Genomic DNA, 27,524 nt, shown 5'->3' with positions numbered 1-27,524 from the left:
GGATTTGTCCCACTTTGCTGACAGCAAATAGGGGTAGACCATATTAAGTCGTGCTATACCAGTTTTAAGCTCTAAAAATTGTGCAGGAAGATGAAGGAACTCTTGAGAAGCTAAGTGATAAATCAGTCTCCCTCCTCATCAAGGCAAAAATTAAGCAAGTTTTCATCTCACTTCATTCACCATTATTGGTTAATTTTATTTTGATTTTTAAAAGGCATTCCTCAGTGTACAATTCACAAATAAATCAGTTTTCTACTCTACAGTACTTAGGATGCTTCAAAAACATCAGGTGAAATTGATCTATGCTTTAAAAGTCAGAAAACTCAGGCCCTAGCAACTAAAACAGGGAATTCCAAAATTGTAATTATGAACTAGATGGTAAGCCTAATTTCATGCCCCTCATATTCAGATTTGTGGACACTGCAAGAGGAAATATCATTTGCTTCCAAATATCTGGCCTGAATATTGCTGCAGTTAAAACAAAGGATCTCACTAAGGTTAAACAACAAACCCAACCCACTTAGAGCTTCACAGTTTAGCTGCTTTAGCAAGGGAAGAGGTAGTCGGTGTTCAGGATGTTGTGGGAATGCAAATGATTTGATTTTGAGGCATGGCTGTTTCTTTTTCAGTGTGTCCCTCACTCTGAACAAGCTCATGCTTTCACTCAATCAAAACCACTTATTACAGCCATTCTCCAGGTTCCTATCCGAACCTCAGTATGGTAGATCAAAGTCCATAATAATTTCTATTTATAAATGCCAAAACAGTCATTAAGATTATCTGAGGACATCACTTCCATAGGTAATTTAAAGGATTTCTTTTCAGGTAGAGCAGCATTTAAAGCACATGCCTTCTCCAGTCTTTCTGGGTCAAAGAATAATGAGCAGAGTCTACCCTGCGTTTGGTGGTCTTTGGTCATATGATTTGGGGAGGCACCATGGATGAACAGCTTTAAATGTAAAGATCAATGTAAACAGAAATTTTGGAATTATACCTTGTGCCTGGTACAGCAGCAGACTCCCCTGATGAATTTCAAGTTAAATACTGTTACCTAAAATGTGCTGTACCTCAGAAAACGGAATTCCATGTGAAAAACTGTAGCATACAGGTATATACGAGAAAGCTTACGTTCTTACATTGAGAAGACGTTCTTTTCCCATTTTATTACCCTGATAGAGGAGCATTATTCTTTATTCAGTGGAGATGACTGGCAGCAGGGCCCCTCCTGTCATACTGGTCACTGGCATAATATGTGGTCAGCCTATTCCCAAACTTTCAGTTCTTCTGACTCTCCCCAGCAACTTAGTTTCTCTGCCCTCTCTCATGCCATGTTAGGTTGTAAACAGAAATAAGCATGGGGTTATGTCCCATTCTTCCTTTTCTATGAGCATCTTAGATATGCCTACCTTTTAAGTGTTTCCTCTTTAAGCAAGTTTTTGGCTTCTTCTCTGAATGCTAAAAGACAGGGAGTAGTGGGAAATACATAAAGCTCTTTTGAGGGGTGGAGGGAGAGGAGAGAAAGACAAGTATTATAATCTGTTTTCCCATTACGCGATCCACAAATATGGATAGAGATAATAAAGAGAAAATGAAGTAAAAAAGCTTACCAAGAAAATCAGGATTAAGAAGAAATCTCCCAACTATGGCAACAGATCTTCAGGGAATAAACTAGAAAAACCTATGTCTTGAACTTTAAAAATACTGTTTAAAATCTACCTCAGGAAAAGGACTAGGATTAGTACATGGCCTGTCTGCATGTATATTTACAGAATGAACATCATGTTTCTTTCTCAAAGTTCAGTTTACAAGTGGTATGTTGATTTAGGGATTACCACAAAACACAAATCTTACTGATACCAACTTTTAACAGCAACAGTATAACCACCTCAGCTTGGTTTCTTTGCAGTTGTCCTGGAGACACAAACAGTTGTTGAATAAATATGCAATAGTGGGTTTTTTGCTTTCCCTAATATGGCTGTGTTCAGTAATGGCCAGCGTGTGCTCCAGCCTAGCAGCACATCAAGATGGTGGGACACCTGAAATCCCAAAGGAAGCCTGAAATGCCTAAGAGGGACAAGCGGGATGGCTGCTGGTTTAGGTTGGCATCATCGAATGTGGCAACTTTCAGACCTCCTGGTGCCATCATCAATGAGATAGTGTCATCGTTGACTCCACAGTAAAAAGAGGACCGGAGCATTATGGGGTGAGAGCCAGCAATAGTCCACGATACTGTACTGCATGTAGCCCAGAAAAAAGCCAAAAACCACGTCGGTGACATTGTGCCGCCCCAGCAAGACCCTGGAGAGGCCCAAGACGAAGGCCCACAGAACCACCAGCACCCTCAGTGGAATGGCCAGTACCAGGTGGTTCAGGATGAACCTCGACATCAGGGCGGCCCTTGTGGCATGGCCCGACGGGAAGGAGTACTTGTCCACCGAGAGAGTGACAAACATGTCCATCTGGTTGTGGGCCGGGCGGCGCCTGCGGACCAGCCCTTTGATCAAGGCCACCAGCAGCAGGTCCAACAGCAGGGCGAAGAGCAGGTTCATCAGCACCTCGCGCCCGGCCCAGCTGTCGCTCCTGCACAGGCAGTAGAGGGTGCCCAGCAGCCAGGGGATGCCATGTCCCGAGATCTCCAGCAGCTTCATAAGGGGTCGCACGCTGCCCCACGACGAGCTCTCTCCCGCGCACACCCCCAGCTTTTTGGACAGCCACAGGTCGATGGCCAGCAGGGAGCGCAGGGCTATGCCCAGGAAGGACGGGTTCAAGTCCATGCGGTCCTCCTCGGGCAGCGGAGGCGGGGGCGCCTGGGAGGGGCCCGCCGCGGCCAGGGGGAAGGAGCCGCGGCGGTGTACTGGGCTCTCCGACGCACGGAGCCGGGCGCAGGTGGGGTCCACGCCGGTAGCGCGGCTGCTGAGCAGGGACTGGAACTCAAACCTGCTGCCGCCGCCACCGCCGCCATGGGCTGGGCTGCCGGGGCTGCTGCTGCTGCTGCTCGAAGCGGAGACGCCCAGCGGCCGTCCCTCGACGCTCCTCCGGGGACTTGGCATCGCGGATGGTGGCCCGGACCCCGGGACCAGGCCGGACTAAACGGAGGCTTCCCGGCCCTGCAGTCTCTTCCGCTTCCGCACTACCATCCTGGAGGGGCGGGGAGAGGAGCCGGCGAGAGCGCGATTGTGACACCTGGTGGAGACCTGTGAGGGAACTGGAATTTCCAATGTGAGGAGAGCAGAGGGGAGGGAGGACGTTGGCGCTGAGAGGTACAGGTGAGGGAATGAGGTGATGGGGAAAATGTCAGTGTCTGTAGGAGCTTAAAAGAAATAGAGCCCCGTGTAACAAAACAAAGGAAAGCCTATTTTCTCTCTCTTGTTTGTTGTTTTCTTTCTTTTTAAGATTTCTTGCCCAGGGGTGTTCCTGCCTGGCAAGCAAGATGTGTACCTCGGGGTCTACCTCCTGAATCAGTACCTGGAGACAAACAGCTTTCCCTCTGCGTTCCCCATTATGATTCAGCAGAGCATGAGATTTGAAAAGGTGATCTTGACTTTCTCATTGGCTTTTGTTGTCTGAAGGTAACCTAAGAGTTCTTATAAAGAACACAGTTCTTACAGCATTATTTTGTAAATTTCCTTCAAAAAAATTATCCAAAAGCACTTCAGCATAGTGCAAAACCGCAGTCGGCCTTGAAGCAAAACCACAGTTGGAAGACTTGCTTTTGTAATGCAGGTCTGAGCCAAGTTCTGTCAATCTAGTGCTAAATACCCCGGTTGATGTTTCCTATTCTTGGCACTCCCATGGCATTTTTTAACTAGAGCAAGGAGAGCATTTCTGAATGTTTTTGGAGGTGTTAGAGGTAGTTGCATTACATTTATGAAAGGGATTATTAATAAACTGTGGACCTTAGAAAAAAACTGTGTTAGACCAAGAAAAATAATGAAAAAAATGAAATTAGTTAAATCCTGTAATTAAAATCCTGTAACAAAATAAAAAGGCTGTTCAGATTTACTCTTTCCTCAACTCATACTTGGTTTATTAAGCTACAGTGATAAAAGCTAGATTCCATTCTGGTGAATAACATGGTGATATAAATAATCAAAACATTACCAGCTCTCTTGCCACTAAATTATTTCATAGAATATTGATGTTATTATTATGTCATCACTGACAATCTCTTAACATTTTTGTTTTGGAATTTAGAGATGGAATCAGTTTTAACTTTAATAAGTCTAATGATGTTGCCCCAAACAATGTCACTAAGGGAAATCTGGGGAGAAGGAAGGCTACAGAGTAGAGCATGTCATTTTTAAAGGTCTGGAAATTGATGCCCAGAAAGTGACCTATCTGTTTCAACCTGAGGTTGAGAGAGGAGATGAAGATCAATTTTCTGAAGGGCTAAGATTGTATGTAGTATTTTTATAAATCACAACCTATTAATTTAAATGAAGAATGTACCAAAACGGGCTGGATAAAAGAGGAGAGAAATAAATGGCTATAACCTTGGTACATATAATCAGAATCTAAAGGAACTTAGTTCTCCCATTTAGATGTTAGAAGTGGTAAAAGAGCCAGGCACGGTGGCTCACGCCTGTAATCCCAGCACTTTGGGAGGCCGAGGCGGGCGGATCACGAGGTCAGGAGATGGAGACCATCCTGGCTAATACAGTGAAGCCCCGTCTCTACTGAAAAATACAAAAAATTAGCCGGGCATGGTGGTGGGAGTCTGTAGTCCCAGCTACTTGGGAGGCTGAGGCAGGAGAATGGCAGGAACCCAGGAGGCGGAGCTTGTGGTGAGCCGAGATCATGCCACTGCACTCCAGCCTGGGAGACAGAGACAGACTCCTTCTCAAAAAAAAGAAGTGGTAAAAAGTTGGTGGTAAAAATGCAGTCTTCCCCCATCCCAATAATTTTCTTATTATATCAATTTTGAATTTGCTCTGTAGAAGCCTCTTTTTTTTTTTGGAGACAGAGTGTTGCTCTGCCATCCAGGCTGGAGTGCAGTGGCAAGACCTTGGGGCACTGCACTCTCCGCCTCCCAGGTTCAGGCGTCTGCCACCACACCAGGCTAATTTTTGTATTTTTAGTAGAGACAGAGTTTCACCATGTTGGTCAGGCTGGTCTCAAACTCCTGGCCTCAAGTGATCTGCCCACCTTAGCCTCCCAAAGTGCTGGGATTACCGCATGAGCCACTGCGTCTGGCCTGCAAAAGTCTTTAAAAATATTTTTATAAGAAGCCCAAAGATACAAAATCATAGAAGCACACAACTAGATAACTCCAACCTCCTTGATTTGTCAAAAAGAAGAATGAGCCTGAGTTACATTTCAGATGCCACTTCTGCTCTGTTGAAAAGCTGTACATTTGAGATTACTAGTCAAACAAATCATGGAACCATTTTTTCATTTTATAAAATTCACTCAATTAATTGTCCTCTTACATGAGTTGTTTGGGTTCATATTCCTTTCTTCCTGTTGGTTTTAGCGACCTTGTATCTGTTCCCTTCTCTAGCTGCAACTACTTTCAGCAGGCGGTGAAAATATTTTCTCTTCCTTGGATCTTCTGTTTAATTCAAAATGGAATTTTCTGAGGCATTTGGGTAAACAAATTACTCATAAGAATATATGAGCCATTGTTCAAGCAGTTCATGTTGATCATTTACTCCCCAAGATCATACTTGAGAAAATCCTTAGATATGGATGGTAGTTTCCTAGAGCTGCTATACAGAAGTACCAAAAATGGAGTGGCTTAAACAACAGAAACATGGTCTTGCTGTTCTGGAGGCTACAATTCTTGAAATCAGAGTATCAGCAGGGACATATTCCTTTTAAAGGCACTAGGGAAAGACCTATTCCAGGCCTCTCTCCTAGTTTCTGGTCTAGTTCCTTGGCTTGTGGCAGTGTAATTCCAATATTTAAATGGCATTCACTCTGTGTGTGTACTGTTAAAAAAAACGAGTGGGGAAGTCATTAGGCTGGGGCAGCTCCAGTGCTTTAAATTGCTGCATAAACAAACTGAAGCCCAATGTAAACAGTAAAACTATAGACTTTTAGCAAATGGATGCCACCAGTGAACTTCTAACTAGAGATTTTACTGATAAGAAATTGCCAACTAACCTTTAACTAGAGACTTTACCTATCAGAAACTGCCAATGATCTCTAACTAGGGTCTTTCCACTCCAACCAATTAAATGTATTTTCTTTGTCTTATTTTCACGTCAGCCTGTAAAAGCTTGCTGTCCATAATGCAGCAGCAGAGGTCTCTGAACCTCTTTTAGTTCTGAGTGCTGCCCAGTTTATGAATCGTTCCTTGCTCAAATAAATTTAATTTTGCCTAAAGTTTTTTTCTTTTCTTTTCTTTTTTTTTTAAAACAGTTTCTGTGCTGAAATTTCTGCCCCTCCTCAGGACACCAGTCTTTTCAGAGGCCTACCCTATCCCAGTATGACCTTATTCTAACTTACATAATTTTATTTGCAGTGACCCTATGTGCAAACTAAGGTCATATTCTGAGATACTGGGTTTAAGACTTCATCCCATGAATTTTTGGGGGGACACAATTCAGCTCATAACAATGGGTAAAATGAAAGGATTATTAAAATAATTTAGGCAAAAAAACCCACTTACCCACATTTGCTTGATAAATCCAGTCAGTAGGACAAAAATTGATTATATGAGACACTTTCATTTTTGTTTAAGTTTAAATACCATTTAAATCAGAACTTTGAAGCCTGAAATCAAGCCCTGCTGAAAACGTTTTGTTTTTCTTAGGGCCTAGAGCTTAGGGGGAAAGGCATGGTGTACCTTTATTTCAATCCTATCCCAGGCCCTTTTATTTCAAGAACAAAATATAAAGATTTGGCAATGGCTAGACAGATATTACAATGTTTTTCTTGTGCTTCAAGATACACTTAAAACTTTTGAGACTCTTCTCTCTTTCTTTTCTTATTCTATGTGAGTGTAGCTGCTAGTACTTAGTTTTTGTTTTGTGTTACACATAGGTAAAATTTCTTTTTATGTTCCTTTTCAGCACAACCAATTGCTTGGGAAGAGAAACCATTCATTCAGTTAACATTTAATGAGTATCTGTTGTATACAGAATGTTTTTCTAGGTAGTCAAACAAGACTCTTTGAGGTTGATTCAAAATGGGCTTTTAGCAACAAACAGTAGAGCTAGGTCAAGTTGATGACATTTTTAGCATGTGGTAGATTTATCTAATTGAGATTTTTTTTGCACTTATTGTGTTAACTATCCTTCATTTATTCTATAATCACTTGTTGAACTTTTAATCAGACACTTATTAAAGATACATCTGCTGAGTTCTAAAATGTTATGTGACTGGCTTTCACATATGTTAATTACTTGGAAGAATTTAATTTACCCTTCCTTTTCTTTCCTTCCCTCCCTCCCTCCCTCCCTCCTTTCTTTCTTTTCTTTTCTTTTCTTTTCCTTCCTTCCTTCCTTCCTTCCTTCTTTCTTTCTTTCTTTTCCTTCCTTCCTTCCTTCCCTCTTTTTTCTCTCTTTCTTTCTCTCTTTCCTTCTTTCTTTCTTTCTCTCTTTGTTTCTTTCTTTCTCTCTTTGTTTCTTTCTTTCTCTCTTTGTTTCTTTCTCTCTCTCTCTCTCTCTCTTTCTTTTCCTTTTCTTTTCTTTTCTTTCTCAGGGTCTCACTGTTTCTCCCATGCTGGAATGTGGTGATGCCATCTTGGCTCACTGCAACCTCTGTCTCCTGGGCTCAAATGATCCTCCAGCCTCAGCCCCGCAAGTAGCTGGGAATACAGGCAAAAGCCACCATGCCAAGCTATCTTTTGTATTTTTTGTAGAGGGAGGATTTCACCATGTTGCTGGTCTCAAACTCCTGAGCTTAAGCAATACACCCGCCTTGGCCTCCCAAAGTGCTAGGATTACAGGTGTGAGCTACTGCACCTGGCATTTACAGTTTCTATATGCACTTATTAATACAACTTTGAAAATTTATTGTCTCCATTTTTCTCTGCAGGTATTTGAAAGTGCAGTAGATCCTGGAGCTGTAGTAGACCTTTTGGAAAGTAGGTACTCTGAAAAACAAAACAAAAAACCAAAAGACTAAGTCTGCTCTTTTCTAAACTGTGATATGTTCATGTTTGATAAATATTTATTTCAAGACAGCCTATGTAAAATTTGAATCACATTTTTGATTCTGCTACATACCCTTCCTAAATATAAATGGGCTTGGCCGGGCACGGTGGCTCACGTCTGTAATCCCAGCACTTTGGGAGGCCGAGGTGGGTGGCTCATTTGAGGTCAGGAGTTTGAGACCAGCCTGGCCAGCATCGTGAAACCCCATCTCTACCAAAAATACAACAAAATTAGCCAGATGTGGTGGCACATGCCTATAGTCCCAGCTACCTGGGAGGCTGAGGTAGGAGAGTCACTTGAACCCAGGAGGTGGAGGTTGCTGTGAGCCGAGATCATGCCATTGCACTTCAGCCTGGGTGGCAGAGCAAGACTCCATCTAAAAAAAAAAAACAACTAAATATAGATGGGCTCTGATGGGGATGGTATGATTCTGTTTGGTTGTTTATTTATAAAAATTGTTTTTGTGTATTTCATTAAGTTAGAATATTTTTATCACTACAAAAAGCAGCCCTATGCCCGTTAGCGATCACTCTCTATTCCCCAGCAACCCTCCTAGCTATCGGTAACCACTAATCTTTCCATCTCTATAGATTTGCTTATTCTGGATATTTCGTATGAATGAGGTTATGTAACATGTGCTTCTTTGTGATTGACTTCTTAGTGTAATGTTTTCAAGGTTCATCCATATTATAGCATGTGCCAGAACTTAAGTTTTTGTTTGGCCAAATAGTATTCTATTGGATGAATATATCACATTTTGTTTTTCTAGTCATCAATTGATGGACATTTGGGTTGTTTCCACTTTTAGGCTATGATGAATAATGATGCTGTGAATATTTGTGTATACGTTTTTGTGTGAACATATGTTTTAATGCCTCTTGGGTATACCTAGGAGTGAAATTGCTGGGTCATATTGATACAGGAATGCTGGGAAAAGAAGAGAGTGGTACCTTTAAATAATATGGAAGGAGGAAGGGAAGTGCTGGGTAGAGGAAGGGTGTAATCCCTGGCTAGGGTTCCATCCCCACGGACCTAGGTGAGGACAGGCACTCCTGCTTTCCCGCCCAAATGTTGCTTTTCCCAAGACCATCCAGGCCCACCACGCCTCCATCCTGTGCCTATAAAAACCCGAGACCCTAGCAAGGCAGAGAGAGAAGCCGCTGGACATCGAGAGGAGCACGTTGGCACTGGCAGAACAACATGGAGTTTGGCCGGGGCGGTTGGAGGAGAGCCGGGGCCGCCAAGTGGCCCAACTCCAGGGGAAAACCATCTCCCTTCTGGCTCCCTCATCTGCTGAAAGCTACTTCCATTCAATAAAACCTCACACTCATTCTCCAAGCCCATGTGTGATCTGATTCTTCCAGTACACCAGGGCAAGAAACCCGGGGATACAGAAAGCCCCTATGTCCTTGCAACAGGGTAGAGGGTCTAACTGAGCTGACTAACACAAGCTGCCTATAGACGGTAAACTAAAAGAGCACCCTGTAACACACACCCACTGGGGCTTCAGGAGCTGTAAACATTCACCCCTAGATACTGCCATGGGGTCGGAACCCCACAGCCTGTCCCCCTCTGTCTGCTCCTCTAGAGGTTTGAGCGGCGGAGCACTGAAGAAGCAAGCCACACCCGCATCGCACGTCCTGAGAGGGGGAAAAGGGAGCTTTTCCCGTTTCAATATGGTAACTGTATGTTTAACCTTTTAAGGAAGTTTCACATTATTTACCAAAGCAGCTGAATCATTTTACATCCCACCAGCAATGTATGAGGGTTCCATTTTCCCACATCCTGGCCAACACTTGTTATTATCTGTCATTTTGATTGGTAGTCATCTTTGTGGGTGTGAAGTGGTATCTCATCATTGTTTTGATTTGCATTTCCCTGATGGCTAATGATGTTGAACATTTTTTCGTGAGATAATTGGCCATTTGTGTATTTTCTTTGGGGGAAATGTCTATTCAGATCCTTTGCCTACTTTTTAATGGGATCATTTGTCTTTTTTTTGTTGTTGTTTATTTTGAGACAGGGTCTCACTCTGTCACCTAGCCTGGAGTGCAGTGGCACGATCATAGCTTACTGCAGCCTCAACTTTCTGGGCTCAAGTGATCCTCCCACCTCAGCCTCTGAAGCAGTTGGGACTACAGGCACACAGCACCATGCCTAGCTAGTTTTTGTCTTTGTTTTTGTTTTGTAGAGACAGGATGTCACTATGATGCCCAGCTGGTCTTGAACTCCTGGTCTTAAGTAATCCTCTCTCCTGGGCTTTCCAAAATGTTGGGGTTACAGACGTGAGCCACTATGCCTGGCCTGTAAATGTTCTTTATATATTCTAGATGCAAGACCTTTGATAGATATATGATTTGCAAATATTTTCTCCCATTCTAGAATTGTCTTTCGCTTTCTTGATGGTATTTTTTGAAATGCAAAAGTTTTTAATTTTGATGAATTTCAGTTTTTCTATTTTTCCTTTGTTGCTTGTGCTTTTAGTGTCATGTCTAAGAAACCATTGCCTAAGTCAAGGTTGTGAAGACTTACATCTGTGTTTTCTTCTAACAGTTTTATAGTTTTGGGTCTTATATCTAGATCTGTGATTTATACTGTGTTGATTTTTGTAGACAGTGTGAGGTTGGGGACCAACTTCATTCTTTTGCATATGGATATCCATTTGTCTTAGCACCATTTGATAAAAGATCATTCTTTCCCTCATTGAATTGTCTTGGTACCCTTGTTGAAAATCAGCTTACAGTAATGTGAAGGGTTACTTTTAGGGTCTCAGTTCTATTCTGTTGATTCATATGTCTATCATTATGCCAACACACAATCCTGATTACCATGACTTTGTGATACATTTCAAAACCAGGAAGTGTAAATCTTCCAGCTTAGGTTTTCTTTTTCGAGACTGCTATTTTGGGTCACTTGAGTTTCCATAAGAATTTTTCAATCAGCTTGTCAATGTCTGCAAAGAAGCCAGCTAGGATATTGATAGGGATTCCATTGACTGTAGATCAGTTTGCGGAGTATTGTCACCTTAACAATATTTTTGAAACGTGAATGTGGAATGTGTTTCCATTTATTTAGGTTATTTTAAATTTCTTTTCCTTTTTCTTTTTGAGATGGAGTTTCGCTCTTGTTGCCCAGGCTGGAGTGCAATGGTGCGATCTCTGCTTACTGCAACCTCTGCCTCCCGGGTTCAAGTGATTCTCCTGCGTCAGCCTCCCAGGTAGCTGGGATTATAGGCATGCACCACCATGCCTGGCTAATTTTGTATTTTTAGTGGAGACGGGGTTTCTCCTTGTTGGTCAGACTGATCTCGAACTCAGGTGATCCGCCCGCCTCGGCCTCCCAAAGTGCTGGGATTACAGGCAAGAGCCACCTTGCCTAGCCTTTAGATTTATTTTCAATGATGTTTTATAATTTTCAGTTTACAAGTGTTGCGTTTTTTGGTTAAATTTATTCCTAAGTACTCTGAAGCTGTTGTAAGTGGAATTTTTAAAAATTTCATTCTCAGATTTGTTCAAGTTTATAGAAATCCAATTGATTTTGTTTTTGTTTTTGTATTTTTTTTTTGAGACAGAATTTTGTTCTTGTTGTCCAGGTTGGAGTGCAATGGCATGATCTCGGCTCACTGCAATCTCTGCCCCCCGGTTCAAGCGATTCTCCTGCCTCAGCTTCCTGAGTAGCTGGCATTACAGGCATACACCACCACGCCTGGCTAATTTTTTGTATTTTTAGTGGAGACAGAGTTTCTCCATGTTAATCAGGCTGATCTCGAACTCCCGACCTCAGGCGATCATCCTGCCTTGGTCTCCCAAAGTGCTGATACTACAGGCATGAGCTACTGCGCCTGGCCCACAATTGATTTTTATATACTGATATTTTATCCTGAAAACATACTGAACTTGTGTATTAGTTTTAGTAGTTTTTGTTGATTCCTTAGGATTTTTTGTATGCAAAATTATGTCATCTACAAGTAGAAACAGCTTTACTTCTTCTTTTATAGTTTGTATGCATTTTATTTCATATTCATGTCTAATTTCCCTGGCTAGAATCTCCAGTACAGAATTGAATAGAAACAGTTAAAGTGAGCATCCTTATCTATTTCCTGATAGCGGGGAAATAGCATTCAGTTTTTCACCATTAGTTGTAATATTAAAGTATGGTGTTTCATAAGTGCTCTGTATCAGGTTGAGGAAGCTCCTCTGTATTCCTAGTTTATTGAGCTTTTATCATGAAGGAACGTTGAATCACATTCCTTTTCTACATATCACATGCCTTTTTGACATCTATTGAGATGATCATGTGATTTTTATCCTTTATTTCATTGATATGTGATTTTTAGATACTAAACCAACTTATGGTATATTAGCCTTTCTGTATATTGCTGGATTTGGTTTGCTAGTATTACATTGAGGATTTTGGGATTTACAATCATAAGAGATAGTGGTCTGTAGTTTTGTTTTCTTGTGATGTCTTCATCTGGTTTTGGTAATGCTAACTTCATGGAATCTGTTGGGGTGTGTTCTGTCCTCTTCTATTTTTTTGGAAGAGGTTGTGAATAATTGGTATTAATTCTTAATGTAGTATTTACCAGTGAAGCCATCTGGACCTGGGCTTGTCTTTGGGTTGTTTTTTGATTACTAATTTAATCTCTCTACACATTATAAGTCTCTTCAGATTTTCTGTTTCTTCTTAAGTCAGTTTTATTAGTTTGTGTCTTTTTAGGAGTTTTTCCATTTCATTTATCTAATTGGTTGGCATAAAGTTGTTCATGGTATTCCCTTAAAAATATTTTTATGGGAGACCCCATCCATACAATAACAACAACAAAAATTAGTGGGGTGTGGTGGCATGGGCCTGTGGTATTTGCTTCTCAGCAGGCTGAGGTGGGAGGATCGCTTGAGTCAGGGAGTTTAACGCTGCAGTGAGCTGTGATCATACCACTCTACAGAGCAGCACTCTGTCTCAAAAAAAAAAAAATTATTTCTATGCTGGGCACGGTGGCTCATGCCTGTAATCCCAGCATTTTGGGAGGCCAAGGCAGGTGGATCTCTTGAGCTCAGGAGTTGAAGACCAGCCTGGCCAATATAGTGAAACCCTGTCCCTACCAAAAATACACACACACACACACACACACACACACACACACATTAGCTGGGTTTGGTGGCGCTTGCCTGTAATCCTAGCTACTTGGGAGGGTGAAGTGGAAAAATTGCTTCAGCTGGGTAGCAGAGGTGGCAGTGAGCTGAGATTGTGCCACTGCACTCTAGCCTGGGCGACAGAGGAAGACTCCATCTCAAAAACAAACAAACAAAATTTTATTTCTGTAAAATCAGTGGTAATGTCTCTTCTTTCATTTCTGATTTTAGTAATTTGAGTCTTTTCTCTTTTTTCTTGGTTAGTGTAGCTAATGGTTTGTCAGTTTTATTGGTCATTTTAAACAACCAACTTTTAGATGTATTGATTTTCTGTGTTGGTTTTCTGTTTTCTATTTCATTACTTTCTGCTTAATCTTTATTATTTTCTTTCCTCTGTTTGCTTTAGATTTAGTTTGCCCTTTTGTTTTCCCAATGTCTTAAGGGTGAAAGGTTTGTGGATGGTGTGACTTTTAATTACATTTTTAAGCTTTATGAAATTTTCAACTGAGATGTTACTCAGTTGAAAGAATTAGGACCAAGGTCACAGATAATAGCAATATATAGAGAAAGGACCAGACATAAGTACCAGGTGAGCTGATGCCATCCTGGGTAGAAGTCAGAATGGGAGCAGGCTAGGTCTCAGGCTAACATACCAGGTAGATTAAAGAGTTTGAAATTAGGCAAAGAGTGAGTCAGTACCTACAGAGGTAGCATAGATTAGGGTAGTCACTGAGCAATTATGTGTCTCAGGAAGTCATCAAGGCAATTGGGTATAAAAAATGATGCCTTTGGCATTTGGCCTTTTAAAAAGTAGATTCAATACCCAAGTTGATTTACTGCATTTATGTTTCTACCTGAATCTTAAAAAACAGGAAGGTGAAACATCTCTCTGAGATGGGTCACATCTGTAAGAACACTGATTCTCTCAAGCCTCTTTAAATTCGGAAAAAAATCCAGCATTTCAAATGATCCTGCAAGAATTGGGATATTTTCATTTCATTCCCATTTTATGCTTCATTCCACCTGGGAGGTGGAATGAAGCATAAAAGAACATAAGAACAGTTCTCTAGGTCACTCATTAATGATTTCCTTTTGTCCTTGATATTTAAAGCAAGTGTGAATTACGTGATGCCATTCCAGAAGGCAATTAAAAGGTGTAGTTATTTTATCAAGCATCCTAATTAACTTGCTCTATGGAAGAATAGGATTTTTCAATGAAGTATCTTGCGGATAAGAGGGCAGGCCCTAAGAACAGACTACTTGGGTTCCAATATAACCCTGTCACTGTTAGCCAGTCTGACCTTGCCCACATTACTATAGTTTCCTCTTTGAGGTTTAGTTTCTTCATTCATAAAAATGAGGATAGCCACTGCATTGGACTCATAGAGTCACGATGAGAATTAATTTACTGTATAGAATTTAGAGCCTGACCATAATCAAAAAATCAAAAAATAGTAGATGTTGTCATAGATGCGGTGAACAGGTAACACTTCTACACTGCTGATGGGAACGTAAACTAGTATAACCACTATGGAAAACAGTGTAGAGACTCCTTAAAGAACTAGAAGTAGACCTACCATTTGATCCAGCAATCCCACTACTAGGGTATCTGTCTACCCAGGAAAAGAGGTCATTTTATGAAAAACATACTTGCAAACGCATGTGTATAGCAGCACAATTTGCAATTGCAAAAATGTGGGACGAATCCAAATGCCCATCAATCAATGAGTGGATATAGAAACTGTGGTGTGTGTGTGTATACATATATATATATATATTCCATTATATATATGTATGATGGAATACTAGTCAACCATTAAAAGGAATGAATTAATGGCATTAGCAATGACTTGGATGAAATTAGAGACTATTATTCTAAGTGAAGTAACTCAGGAATGGAAAATCAAACATCATATGTTCTCACTCATAAGTGGGAGCTAAGCTATGAGGATGCAAAGGCAGAAGAATGACACAATGGACTTTGGGGACTCAGGGGAAAAGGTTGGGAAGGGAGTGAGGGATAAAAGACTACAAATAGGGTGCAGTGTATACTGCTTAGGTAATGGGTGCACCAAAATCTCACAAATCACCACTAAATAACTTATAATCAAATGCCACTTGTTCCCCAATAACATGTGGAAATTAAAAATTAAAAAGAAAGAATTTAGAGGCTGAATCAAACTAAGTGCTTAAATTACCATTGGGGTGATGGTTGGCAAATATATATTCCCTCCTCTCATTTTGATAACCTAAAGTTTCAGGCTGTCTTGGCTTTTAAGTTTCTTGGCGTTTAAAGTTTTGTCCTATAAATTCAAAATTTTTTCATAAATCTACAAAGTTAGAATTTTACTTTTGTTGTCTATTTAAAATGTTTTCACGGCTGGGCACAGTGGCTTACATCTGTAATCCCAACACTTTGGGAGGCTGAGGTGGGCAAATCACCTGAGGTTAAGAGTTTGAAACCAGCCTGGCCAACATGGTGAAACCCCATCTTTACTAAAAATACAAAAAGTAGCTTGGCATTGTGGTACGTGCCGGTAGTCCCAGCTACTTGGGAGGCTGAGGCAGGAGAATCGCTTGAACCTGCAAGGTAGAGGTTGCAGTGACCCAAGATCGCACCACTGCACTCCACCCTGGGTGACAGAGCGAGACCCTGGTTCAAACAAAACAAAAACAAAGAACTAAAATGTTTTCACTTGTTATGTTATTTTGTGAGAATTATCTTCATTGATTTTCTAATTGTTATAATTGCACCAACCTAATATATCATTTAAGTTATCTTAAAGATCTGAATTTTATTCTTGTCCTTATTTTAATTTTATTCTTGTCTTTGTACATAGGCTTGCTATTTCTAAATATATTTTGAACTCAAGAAAATTTAAAAAGTTATATATATATATATGGTTTTTTTTTTAAGACGGATTCTCACTCCATTGCCAAGGCTGAAGTGCGGTAGCACAATCTTGGCTCACTGCACCTCCACCTCCCAGGTTCAAACAATTCTCCTGCCTCAGCCTCCCGAGTAGCTGGGATTACAGGCATCTGCCATCATACCCAGCTAATTTTTGTATTTTTAGTAGAGACAGGGTTTCACCACGTCGGCCAGGCTGGTCTTGAACTCCTGACCTCAGGTGATCCGCCCGCCTCGGCCTCCCAAAGTGCTGGGATTATAGGCGCGAGCCACCATGCCTGGCCTTAAAAAGTTATATTTTATGTTTAATTTGCATAGTCATATTGCACACTGTTTTAAGCAAGATAAACTTTTGTACGTTAATGGATAACAAGTGGATTTTGAATATTTAAGATGAAGATTGCATTGTTATTTTAGAGCTCTATGTATATATACACTTATTTATTGTATGCACTTTTAGGAGACAAATATTGCATCCTTTTTTTTTTAATACTTTTCAGGAGGTGAAATGCTATTTTTTTTTAACTTTTAGGTTTAGGGGTACATGTGCAGGTTTGTTATATAGGTGAACCCGTGTCATGGGGATTTGTTGTACAGATTGTCACCCAGGTATTGTTGTACAAATTGTCACCTTATTAAAATGATAACTAGTTATTAAGTTATCCAGTAGTTATTTTTTCTGATCCTCTTTCATCTCCCACCCTCCACCCTCAAGTAGGCCCCAGTGTGTATTGGTCCCCTCTATGTGTCCATGAGTTCTCATCATTTAACTCCCATTTTTAAGTGAGAACATGCTGCATTTGGTTTTCTGTTTCTGCGTTAGTTTGATAATGACCTCCAGATCCTTCAAAAGACATGAACCCTTGTTCTTTTTTATGGCTAGTGAAATACTATTTTTATAATTCTGTTACTCTCATTATACTCTCTTGATTGATTAATTCTAGAAATACCCGATTTGATGTTGGTTTGGAGTTATTTTTAATTATTATTTTTATTATTATTACTATTAAATGGATATTATAACAGTTTAAAACTTAATAATTATTGAAAGACCATGGCAATTTTTGGAAGTATTAAAATCTCATTTTTTCCTTTTTAGGCTTCCTAACCAGGTTTGAATTAATACAGCTAGTTCCTCCAGGTAATGTGCCAGTAAATACATTTCTAAATTAGCTTAATATAATTTTAAAATAAATTTGGCCTGACAAAATGGGTACTGTACTTAAGAGTTGTGTTTTAAAATAACATATAACTTTATATGTCTATAAGTTTATATAACACATGCCTTTTTTCTGCCAATCTATTAAATTTTGTCTATTTTCAGAATAATAACTTTATGGTGTTTGGTGACAGGGAGCATAACTTAAACAGACTCCTTGTCTTTCCACAGTTTTTCAGTCCTGGCTTAGCTGATTTCAAGTTTTGGCCTTTGGCTGTGTTCTAATCTGTGGGGGGGGGCGGTGAGAGAGAGAAACCCTAAGACATTTTCTTTGTTAGTTGCTGGAACAAGGTTGGTAAACTATAGTCCCTAGCGAAATCCAGCCTGTAGGCCATTGTTATATGGCCCATGAACTAGAAATGGTTTCCACATTTTTTATTGCAATTTAAATCATATACAATTCATCATTTTCAAATGTACAATTCAGTTGGTTTTAGTATGTTCATAAGATTGGACAGCCATCACCACTAATTCCAGAACATTTTCGTTACCCCAAAAAGAAATTCTGTATTTATTAGCAATCATTTCCCATTCCTTCCTCCTCCAGGCCCTGGCCACCACTAATTCTGTCTCTGTTGATTTTCTCATTCTAGACATTTCATATAAATAGAAGCCTACAATATGTGACCTTTTATGTCTGGTTTCTTTCACTTAGCATAATGTTGTCATGGTTCAGCCACGTTGTAGCATGTATCAGATTTTAATTCCTTTTTGTGCCTGAATAATATTCTTCTATATAGATTGGGTAATGAGGGCTCTGCCATTATGAATAGGTTGATCTATTCATGGATTAATGTATTGATGGGTTATCATGGGAGTCAGACTGTTGGCTTTATAAGAGGAGGAAGAGAGACCTGAGCTAGCATGCTCAGCACCCTCACTATGTGATGCCCTGTGTCACCTGCCTACTCAGCAGAGTCCCCACCAGCAAGAAGGCCCTCACCAGACACAGCCCCTCAACCTTGGACTTCTCAGCCTCCATAACTGCAAGAAATAAATAACTTTTTAAAAATAAATTACCCAGTTTCAGGTATTCTGTTATAAGCAACAGAAAATAGACTAAGACGTTTCTACTTTTTGGATGTTTATAAATAATGCTGTTTTGAATACTTGTGTACAAATTGTTGTGTATTTGCTTTTAGTTCTTCTGTGTATATACCTAGCGAATGGAGTATATGTTAGCTGTTTAACTTTGTGAGGAATTGCCAAACTATTTTTGGTTTTTACATGTTTAAATGGTTGGAACGAATTTTTTAAATGAATATTTAGTGATGTGAAAATTATATGAAATTCAGATTTCGCCGGGCGCGGTAGCTCAAGCCTGTAATCCCAGCACTTTGGGAGGCCGAGACGGGCGGATCACGAGGTCAGGAGATCGAGACCATCCTGGCTAATACGGTGAAACCCCGTCTCTACTAAAAAATACAAAAAACTAGCCAGGCAAGGTGGCGGGCGCCTGTAGTCCCAGCTACTTGGGAGGCTGAGGCAGGAGAATGGCGTAAACCTGGGGGGCAGAGCTTGCAGTGAGCTGAGATCCGGCCACTGCACTCCAGCCTGGGCGACAGAGTGAGACTCCGTCTCAAAAAAAAAAAAAAAAAAGAGAAAAAGAAATTCAGATTTCATTATTCCTAAGTACAGGTCTTTTTGGAACATAGCCATACTCGTTCGTTTAAGTAGTGTTTATAGCCACTTTTGCAGAGCAATGACAGAGGTGAGTAGTTTTGAACAGATGGCCTACAAAGCCTAAAACATTTAGCTGTCTGACCCTTTACAAAAAGAGTCTGTGACCCCTGTGCTAGAATAATGAGATTCTAGGAGGAAGCTGTTCTGTGGTACTTTTGCTTTGCAGTGTGTCTTGAATGATGTAAGACCTGAGCTGGTGAGAGAGGTTAGGACCTGCCACTCAGTGGCACCAATTCTCATAAATAGTCTTTCAGTATAGCTATCTAGTGATTTTAGGGTTGTTGGCATAGAAGTGCGTGCACGTGCGCACTTGTGTGTGTGTCTGTGAGAGAGAGAGAGAGAGAACACTGAAAACTCAGAAAATTCTCTTCTGATCTTTGTTATTACACATTTCTGCTTTTTTTTCTTTCTGAAAATGAAAATAACTTCATAATTTTTGCTTGTAAAAAGCATTCCCAAATTATGTAATCCTGAGAGAACCTTTATTTGTATTTTGGTGAACATATTTCTTGATATTTCTCTGTAGATAGAAGGATACATAGATATGGAATTTTTGCATAGCATCACATACATTTTTTTCTGTTATTAGCTTTCCCCATTGTATGTCACTGTTATATTGTTGTTTAATTTTTTTAAATTTAATTTTATTTTTTATATATATCTTTTGAGACAAGATCTCCCTCTGTCACTCAGACTGAATGCAGTGGTATGACCTCCTGGGCTTGAGCAGTTCTCCTGCCTCAGCCTCTCAGTAGCTGGAACTACAGACATGCACCATGCCCAGCTAAATTTTTATTATTAGTAGTATTTTTTGTACAGCTGGGATCTCACTGTGTTGCCTAGGCTGGTCTCAAACTCCTGGATGCAAGCAGTCCTCCCACCTTGGCCACCCAAAGTGCTGGCATTAAAGGCGTGATCCACCATGCCTTGCCTATGTTGTCATTTCTAAAAGCATAAATCTACATTTTTTTTTAAATTTAGTTTTTTATTTTTGACACAGAGTCTAGCTCTGTTGCCCAGGCTGGAGTGCAGTGATGCAACCTCAGCTCACTGTAACATCCGCCTCCTGGGTTCAAGTGATTCTCCTGCCTCAGTCTCCTGAATAGCTGGAATTATGGGCACCTGCCAACACGTCCAGCCAATTTTTGTGTATTTTTTGTAGAGTTGGGGTTTCACCATGTTGGCCAGGCTGGTGTCGAACTCCTGACCTCAGGTGATCTGCCCGCCTCGGCCTCTCAAAGTGCTGGGATTACAGACGTGAGCCACTGCCCCTGGCCTACATCATCATTTTGATAGCTATAAATAATTTTATTAATTTATGTGTGTGTTTTTTATAGGTCTCTAAACAGTATTTCCATAGTATTTTGGGTTTTACTTTTCTTACTTTACATTGTTACCTATAGTTTACTTGTCATTTTCAATAGCTATGTATTTTTCCATAGTGGTGGTGTTATCCATAAATTAATATTGTTGAGCATTTAGATTTTCTTTTCTTTCACATTTTTATAAAAATATTTTTCTCTTGGTATATTTACAAATAATAGAATTCTTAGATTGAGCCCTGCCTTTTAAACTGGGGTAAGCTGATCCCCAATAAGGTTCTAATACTTCTACTGCATCCAGGAGTGCATGGCATTCCCATTCCCCATATCCTAGTTAATGCTGGATACTGTCAATTGGATTTGTTGTTTGCAAAGTATGTCATGGCTCACGCTTATAATCCCAGCACTTTGGGAGGCTGAGACGGGCAGATCATGAGGTCAGGAGTTCGAGACCAGCCTGGCCAACATAGTGAAACCCTGTTTCTACTAAAAATACAAAAATTAGCTGAGCATGATGGCAGGTGCCTGTAATCCGAGCTACTCGGGAGGCTGAGACAGGAGAACTGCTTGAACCTGGGAGGCAGAGATTGCAATGAGCTAAGATCGTACCACTGCACTCCAGCCTGGGTGACAGAACCAGACTCTGTCTAAATAAATAAGTAGATAAAAATATATTTTATCCTATTTTATGATCTATCTCCTTTTAAGAAATGACTGTGACAACCTTAAATTTAAAACTTCTTAAAATTTTTCATTTTCCCATATTATGATTTGTTTTCTTTCTTTCCTTCTGTATAAAGTGACTGTCACTGTCCTTTGATTACTTATGGGGTAATGTCTGACATAAATGTTGTATTTTGGTATAGATTCTTATTTTTAACAAAGTTTTAAATCAGTTATGCTTAAAACAGTTACATTTTCCCTGTTTTGTTGTATTATTTTGATGTTTTATGGTGTGTGCTTTTCTTTTTCTTAAGAGAGCATAGGAGAAGGAAGATGAGACTAGCAAATGTCTCAGCTAAAGCAGAGGGGACAGAGGAGGCTTTTGATAGGGGTCGTAGTCCTGCCTGCTGTGGATATCACTGGAGCAGGTCAAGGGCCCAAGTGAAGTGCAGTGAACCCAGGAGTTTGTATGTAGTTCTTTCTTCTGCTTCTTGGTTCTTTGGCAAAGGCTGCCGCTGGAGACGGACAAGAACCCCACTCTGTGAATTTAAGAATAGGTGCTTTTGGAGATGTCATTACCTTCATGGGTAGACGGAACGGAGCAGGTGCCTCCTGCCTGCTTTTCAGAAATTCTCACTGAATGTTTTTCAGCCTAAAAGTGACAGGCTGAAATCAGGGCACTGAGTTTTTTTCCATAAGTTTTTTATTCTTTGACCCAATTTTATGTTCAAACATATATCACTGCTGGCAAATTATATTTTAGTATGCTGAGAAAGTAGAAGCATGCCCACTTTGGTCTTATTTAATTTTACATGGATTTTTAAAAAGTTACTCAATACCTAAGTAATCGCAGTATAAAAAATTTAACTAACATGAAAGTATGTAAAATAAAATGTTAAAAGCCCATTCAACAATCCCTGAAAGATAATTACCATTAACAATTTGATGTGGGTCAGGTACGGTGGCTCGCGCCTGTGATCCCACCACTTTGAGAGACAAAGGTGGGCGGATTGCTTGAGCGCAGGAGTTCAGGTGCAGCCTGGGAAACGTGGTGAAACCTCATCTCTACTGAAAATAAAAAAATTAGCTGTGTGTGCTGGTGCGTGCCTGTAGTTCCAGCTACTTGGGAGGCTAGGGAGGTCACTTGAGTGGTTAGGGAGGTCACTTGAGCCAAGGAGGTTGAGGCTGCAATGAGCTGTGATCTTGCCACTGCACTCCAGCTTGGGTGACAGAGTGAGACCCTGTCTCAACAAAACAGAACAAAACAATTTGATGTGTATCTTTTTAAACCTTCTAAAATACGTTTGGTGTATTCAGCCAACCCTAAAATACACACACATGCATGCACATACCTTATATATAGTTGGACCTTCTGATTGTCAAGTTCCACATCCATGAATTCACTAACCATGACTCGAAAATGTAGTTAGGCCTATGATGGTTGCGTCTGTACTGAACATGTACAGACTTTTTCTTGTCATTAGTCCCTTAACAATACAGCATAACTATTATATAACATTTACATTATATTAGGTAATCTAGAGATGATCTGAAGTATACAGGAAGATGTGCATAGGTTGTATGCAAATATTACACCATTTTATTTCTTATTTTTAATTTTTTATTATTATGCTCTTTTTACTTTCAACCAACTCACCCCAACTACACCATTTTATATCAGGGACTTGAGTATTCATGGATATTTTCGTATCTGCAAGGGTTCCTGAACCAACCTCCTGTGGATACTTAGGGATGACTGTATATTAAATACAGTGTATATAAACATAAATATATTTAGTATTTAGTATATATAGTTGTGTGTGTATGTATTTTATGGTTGGTTGAATATACTAAATGTTGGTTTTCTGGTCTCTTGAAAGACATATGACAGTCCAAGATATACTACATTTAAAAAGTCAATTGCAGAATATGTATTTCAGCATATATACACACACACCTATATATATGTTGACTATATATATTCTGCAACTTGCTTGTTAAAACTTAATATGTCTTGGAGTGCTATAAGTTTTTCATCTGTGAGAAGGTTGCGAGAATAGTTGTTTGAAAAGAATGATTGCAGAATATTCTAGCTGAGTGTGTAAATACTGGTTATAACTCAAAAATTAATCAGATGCAAAATGGGAGCTGTATTATACTTGTTATTTTTTTTTAATTTACAATCTCTCAATTTCAGATTGTAATTTTAGTGAAATTAAATTTGAATTGTGCAAAATAACAATTGATTTTACTTAGCTTCGGATGTAGTACAGATTGATCCATTAATTTGTTCCATATATGTTATTACAGGCATACTTTTGCACACATGATCTACACTGTGCAAGTCTTCCTAGTGTGATGCTGGTGGCACCCACCGGGCGTGTAGCAGTGGCAGTGAGCCCTCATGATCTGCTGATCCTTGATACTAGCTGATTTTTTTTTTGTTTTCTCAAAGTCTCCTGCAGACTGCGCTGTGGGGTCACATGGCCCACATTTGGGTTCTCAGGGACCAATTTCTCTCTTGGCTGAATTGTTACCTTTTCATTTAGCTGTATTTATTGCTTGATATTTTTTCTCATTGCTTTCAAACACACATACTCAAAAGACATGTTATGATCATTAAGTTAATAGTACAAAGAAATTAATAATAATACAAGTAATGATATCCAGATGTGCATATGGCTTTACTGCTAAAGAATGAAGTCCAGTGATATTTGCTGCCAAGAAATAAAGACCCTTCCTGTTCTTCAGTTTGCAAAGGTGGGAAAAGGGAATGGACACAGGGGGGCAGCGTGATCCTATTCCACAGTGAGCTTGACGCTTTCTTTTTATTAACCTCTGAGATAAATACCTTCACTTTGGGTAAGTCAGGTATATTCAGTCCAACTGTAAAAGTCTATTCTCGTGGGCCCCCATTCACTTAACAGAGCTTAATTTTATACTTTTATAGCAATATTTTACACTTTTGTAGCAATGCTTTTATACTTTTATAGGAATGCTTTTATACTTTTATAGGCATTAGCAAGGAAGGACCTTTTGTCTCAGATGATTTGGTTTTGAATTCCTACTTTGCCATATGGTATCACTAGCCATGTGGCATCATGACAGGTCAAACTCTCAAATCCTCAGTTTCCTTATCTGTAAAGAGGGAATCAAATGTGATCCTGTATCTGGAAGCACACTGTCAATTCTGACATGCTCTAAAAATGTTAGATATTCCTCCAGCCAATGTTGTTATTACAATTGTTATTTCTTTTGAAGTCTCATTTGTTTCCTTTTTGGGGGAGAAGTTCATCGATGCCATTGATGATGTCACTGTCTGTGTAATGAACTCTTAAGAAGAACACTGAGTTCTCTCAGATACTTCCCTTGACCTATAAGATTTGTTCAGCCTGTGAATATGTTTATTATTTCTAACCTAGGCTCTTGCTGTACCGCCTCTTGGTGTGCTGACGTTTTCACTCTGGGTGGCAGTTTGGATTTCTAGAAAGTAACCACACCAGAGAGACTGTCTTGAGAAGCTTCATAGCCTTCTATTTATTTGTCTAACCCTGTTTCAGTCTATTTTTATTCCTGTGATTCTAAAGATAGAGTATGAGCTCGCTTTCAATTTTCTAGCCTCTTACTTTTATCTAAATTCTTGCTAAACACAGGAATAATAATTTGCAGCTATCATTTAGATGCAGTGACAAGAACTAGCCAAAAGCATATGAAAAGAAAGAGGGAAAAGGAAAGGCCTCCTGTGTAGAACATCATATCAGGAATCTAGGTGTTTGTTCCCGGTAGGAACATAATGATGTTTACAGAAGCCAGAGCAGTTCTGGGGCCACTGCTGGGCTGGTGTCAGAGAGCAATCCTGGTAATGGTAGGCAATGTCAGGTGCCGTGCTGTGCATTATACATGGCTTCAGAGTAGTCTTAAAGGGCAGGTACAATGACAGTTTTTACATTTTCTTGAAGAGGAGACTGAAATTAAGTAGTTTACGTAATTTGCCCGAGATCACATAGTTGGTAAGTGGTGGAGCAGGGATTTGAACCCAACCTTGCCTGACCCTAGAATTTGAATTCGTGGTACACGTCTGTAATCCCAGCTACTTGAGAGGCTGAGGCAGGAGAATCACTTGAACCCGAGAAGCAGAGGTTGCAGTGAGCCAAGACTGAGCCACTTCGCTCCAGCCTGGGTGACAGGGCAAGATTCTGTCTCAAAAAAAAAAAAAAAAAAAAAGAGTTCTTAACTCTATACTATAGGCTTCAGGAGACAGTTGTCTTTTGTTGCTAGTGATAGCTGGGAAAATTGGCACATCACTTTCCATTTGCAGGTTGTACTTCAGAGTTTCTGGATGGAGGCAGAGTCTGTTTTTGACCAGCAAAGGTGGGAGGATTATGCCCATCACAGGGAGCATTGTAAGAGGAGCATTGATGAAGAAGGCCAGGATGAGACTAGTAAATGAAGCAGAGAACTGATGTTAGAATTACACCCGTTGCCTGAGTGCTGTGGCTCACGCCTGTAATCCCAGCACTTTGGGAGGCTGAGGCGGGTGGATCACCTGAGGTCAGGAGTTCGAGATCAGCCTGGCCAACATGGTGAAACTCCGTCTCTACTAAAAGTACAAAAATTAGCCAGATGTGGTGGCAGGGTGCCTGTAATCCCAGCTACTTGGGAGGCTGAGGCAAGAGAATTGCTTGAACCCGGGAGGCGGAGGTTGCAGTGAGCCCAAACTGTGCCACTGCACTCCAACCTGGGCAACAAGAGCGAGACTCCATCTCAAAAAAAAAAAAAAAAAAAGGAATTACACCCATCTTCTCTCCTGTCTTCCTACCCTCTCTATCTCTTTATTCCTAGCAATTTACTCTTATGGAGCTTAATTTTTAACTATACATTTATTTGTATAATTGTTTAATACTCATAGACTATAAGCTCCAGGAAGGCATTGATTATATTTACCTTCTTCACTAGTATACATCCAGTGTCTGTAAGTCTTACTACATAGGAGGTTCTCAATGAATGAAGTGTTTTTTGAATATATGAATGAAAATAAATTGAAAAATGAATGAAGGGTAAGAGTTGGAAAAGCTTTCAGAGAACATTTAGTCTCCTCCTTTTTTTTAACAGTGTGGAAACTGAGTCTCAAAGAGGGTAACTAATGCTTATTGAGTGGCTAACATAAGCTGGCACTTACTCAAGTTAACTTACTTTAGTCCTCATGTTCATTCATTTAAGAAGCATTTATCAGGTACCCATTATGTCCTAAGCATTGTTCCACAGGTTTAGGGGCAGCATCCAGGATGCTGCACTTCACCACTCATCTCTGAACATCATTGAAGTTCAGTTTTAAAATGTCTATCTTTAGTAATATTTCAAGGGGCTTGTTGAAGATGCTGACAGTGAGGCCCCTTTTCAGGTGTGATTGTCTTGGCTGGGCCATGTACTGATTGAACTGCTCTGAGTTCACACCTTTCTAGGGACAACCCTGCCAGCAGTAGAATAATATACAGAAAAGACAAAGTCACTGCTTTCATGGAGCCTTGTTGGAAGCAGATCATGAATAAATACATGAACAAAAATATCAACTAGTGGTAAATCTTATGTGGAAAGTAAAACTAGGTGATGTGATGGGGAGTGTCTGGGAAGGAGTGCTCTTTCGAATTGGGTTGCCACCTTCTGATAAGATGACATTTAAACCAAGCCTGTTATTCAATAGGAAGGAGGCAGCCCTGCAGAGACCCAGAGAGGGAACCTTACAGGGAGGAGAATGATAAGGCACAACCCTTATGTGGAGGTGAGCTTGGTGTGTTTGAGGGACAGCAAGAAGGGTAAAGGATGACAGAGAACGACGATCAAGGGGGAGAGTGGCAATAAATGAATTAGGAGAGATTATTAGAAGCCTGATTATATAGAGTCTTGAAGTCTAGGGTAAGGTGCTTAGATTTTATTCTAATGCGATGAGAAGCCCATTGGAAGGTTTTAAGCAGAGAAAGGCACAGTCTGATGTATTTAAAACGTTGCAGTGTGCGGATAGTGGATTTGAGTGCAGGAGAATGAAGGCAGGGAGATCAGCTAAGGCCATGGCAGTAATGCAGGAGAGTGTGCATAGTGGAAGCACATTGCTCAGGAGGGAACATCAATCCACTGTGGCTGGAGCGTGGCTGGGAGTGCACGAGTGGAAAGAAATGCTATTTATGATGAAAAATATAGAATAATTTCTTTTTGCACTTTGATTCTTTCCTCAGTAGAACCAAAACATTCGTATTAAATGGAGTTAGTAGGAGGAAGAATTTAATGCATCATATTATGTGATGTAAGGTCAATTATGTTCTACAGTTGATGTACTGAAAACGAAGCAACCCTCATCAGAATTCTTCTCATAAGTTAAGTGGCAGTCACTAAATAGCAAAACTGCCTCATTGGCTACAGTTACTTTTTTGATGATTCTCTAGGCAGGGACCACTCTCAGTTCAGATCACTTCTGCGGCACCTGCTGTGTGGTCAAGG

General features: G+C 40.2%; 2 protein-coding genes across 8 annotated transcripts in view; one reads left to right on the top strand and one right to left on the bottom strand.

The window, feature by feature from the left end:
* SPATA6L (spermatogenesis associated 6 like) overlaps positions 1-27,524 on the top strand; it is an 81,530-nt gene that overhangs the window by 14,334 nt on the left and 39,672 nt on the right. For 3 of the 7 annotated variants that reach the window (XM_033237234.1, XM_033237235.1, XM_033237238.1), the window contains 3 exons: positions 3,394-3,531; positions 7,984-8,032; positions 17,245-17,286. In XM_033237234.1, coding sequence (XP_033093125.1) covers positions 3,394-3,531; positions 7,984-8,032; positions 17,245-17,286 — 229 coding nt within the window. Of the gene's footprint in view, positions 1-3,110; positions 3,267-3,393; positions 3,532-4,228; positions 4,498-7,983; positions 8,033-9,717; positions 9,782-17,244; positions 17,287-27,524 lie in introns of those variants that run through there. The other 4 variants (XM_033237237.1, XM_033237236.1, XM_033237240.1 and 1 more) reach the window with 4 other exon arrangements.
* PLPP6 (phospholipid phosphatase 6) lies at positions 168-3,142 on the bottom strand. Its single transcript, XM_033237244.1, has one exon. It carries the CDS (start codon positions 3,048-3,050, stop codon positions 2,160-2,162), a length of 891 nt encoding a protein of 296 aa, XP_033093135.1. The 5' UTR covers positions 3,051-3,142; the 3' UTR covers positions 168-2,159.

The sequence above is a fragment of the Trachypithecus francoisi genome, unplaced genomic scaffold (genome assembly GCF_009764315.1).
Source record: "Trachypithecus francoisi isolate TF-2019V2 unplaced genomic scaffold, Tfra_2.0 Lachesis_group16, whole genome shotgun sequence".
NCBI lineage: Eukaryota > Metazoa > Chordata > Mammalia > Primates > Cercopithecidae > Trachypithecus > Trachypithecus francoisi.
The sequence above is the reverse complement of the archived record's forward strand: the minus strand, read 5'-3'. Positions and strand labels throughout refer to the sequence as shown.

Bases quoted from the DNA above. Each gene is read 5' to 3' on its own strand.
- PLPP6 (XM_033237244.1), bottom strand. From the start codon at position 3,050: ATGCCAAGTCCCCGGAGGAGCGTCGAGGGACGGCCGCTGGGCGTCTCC.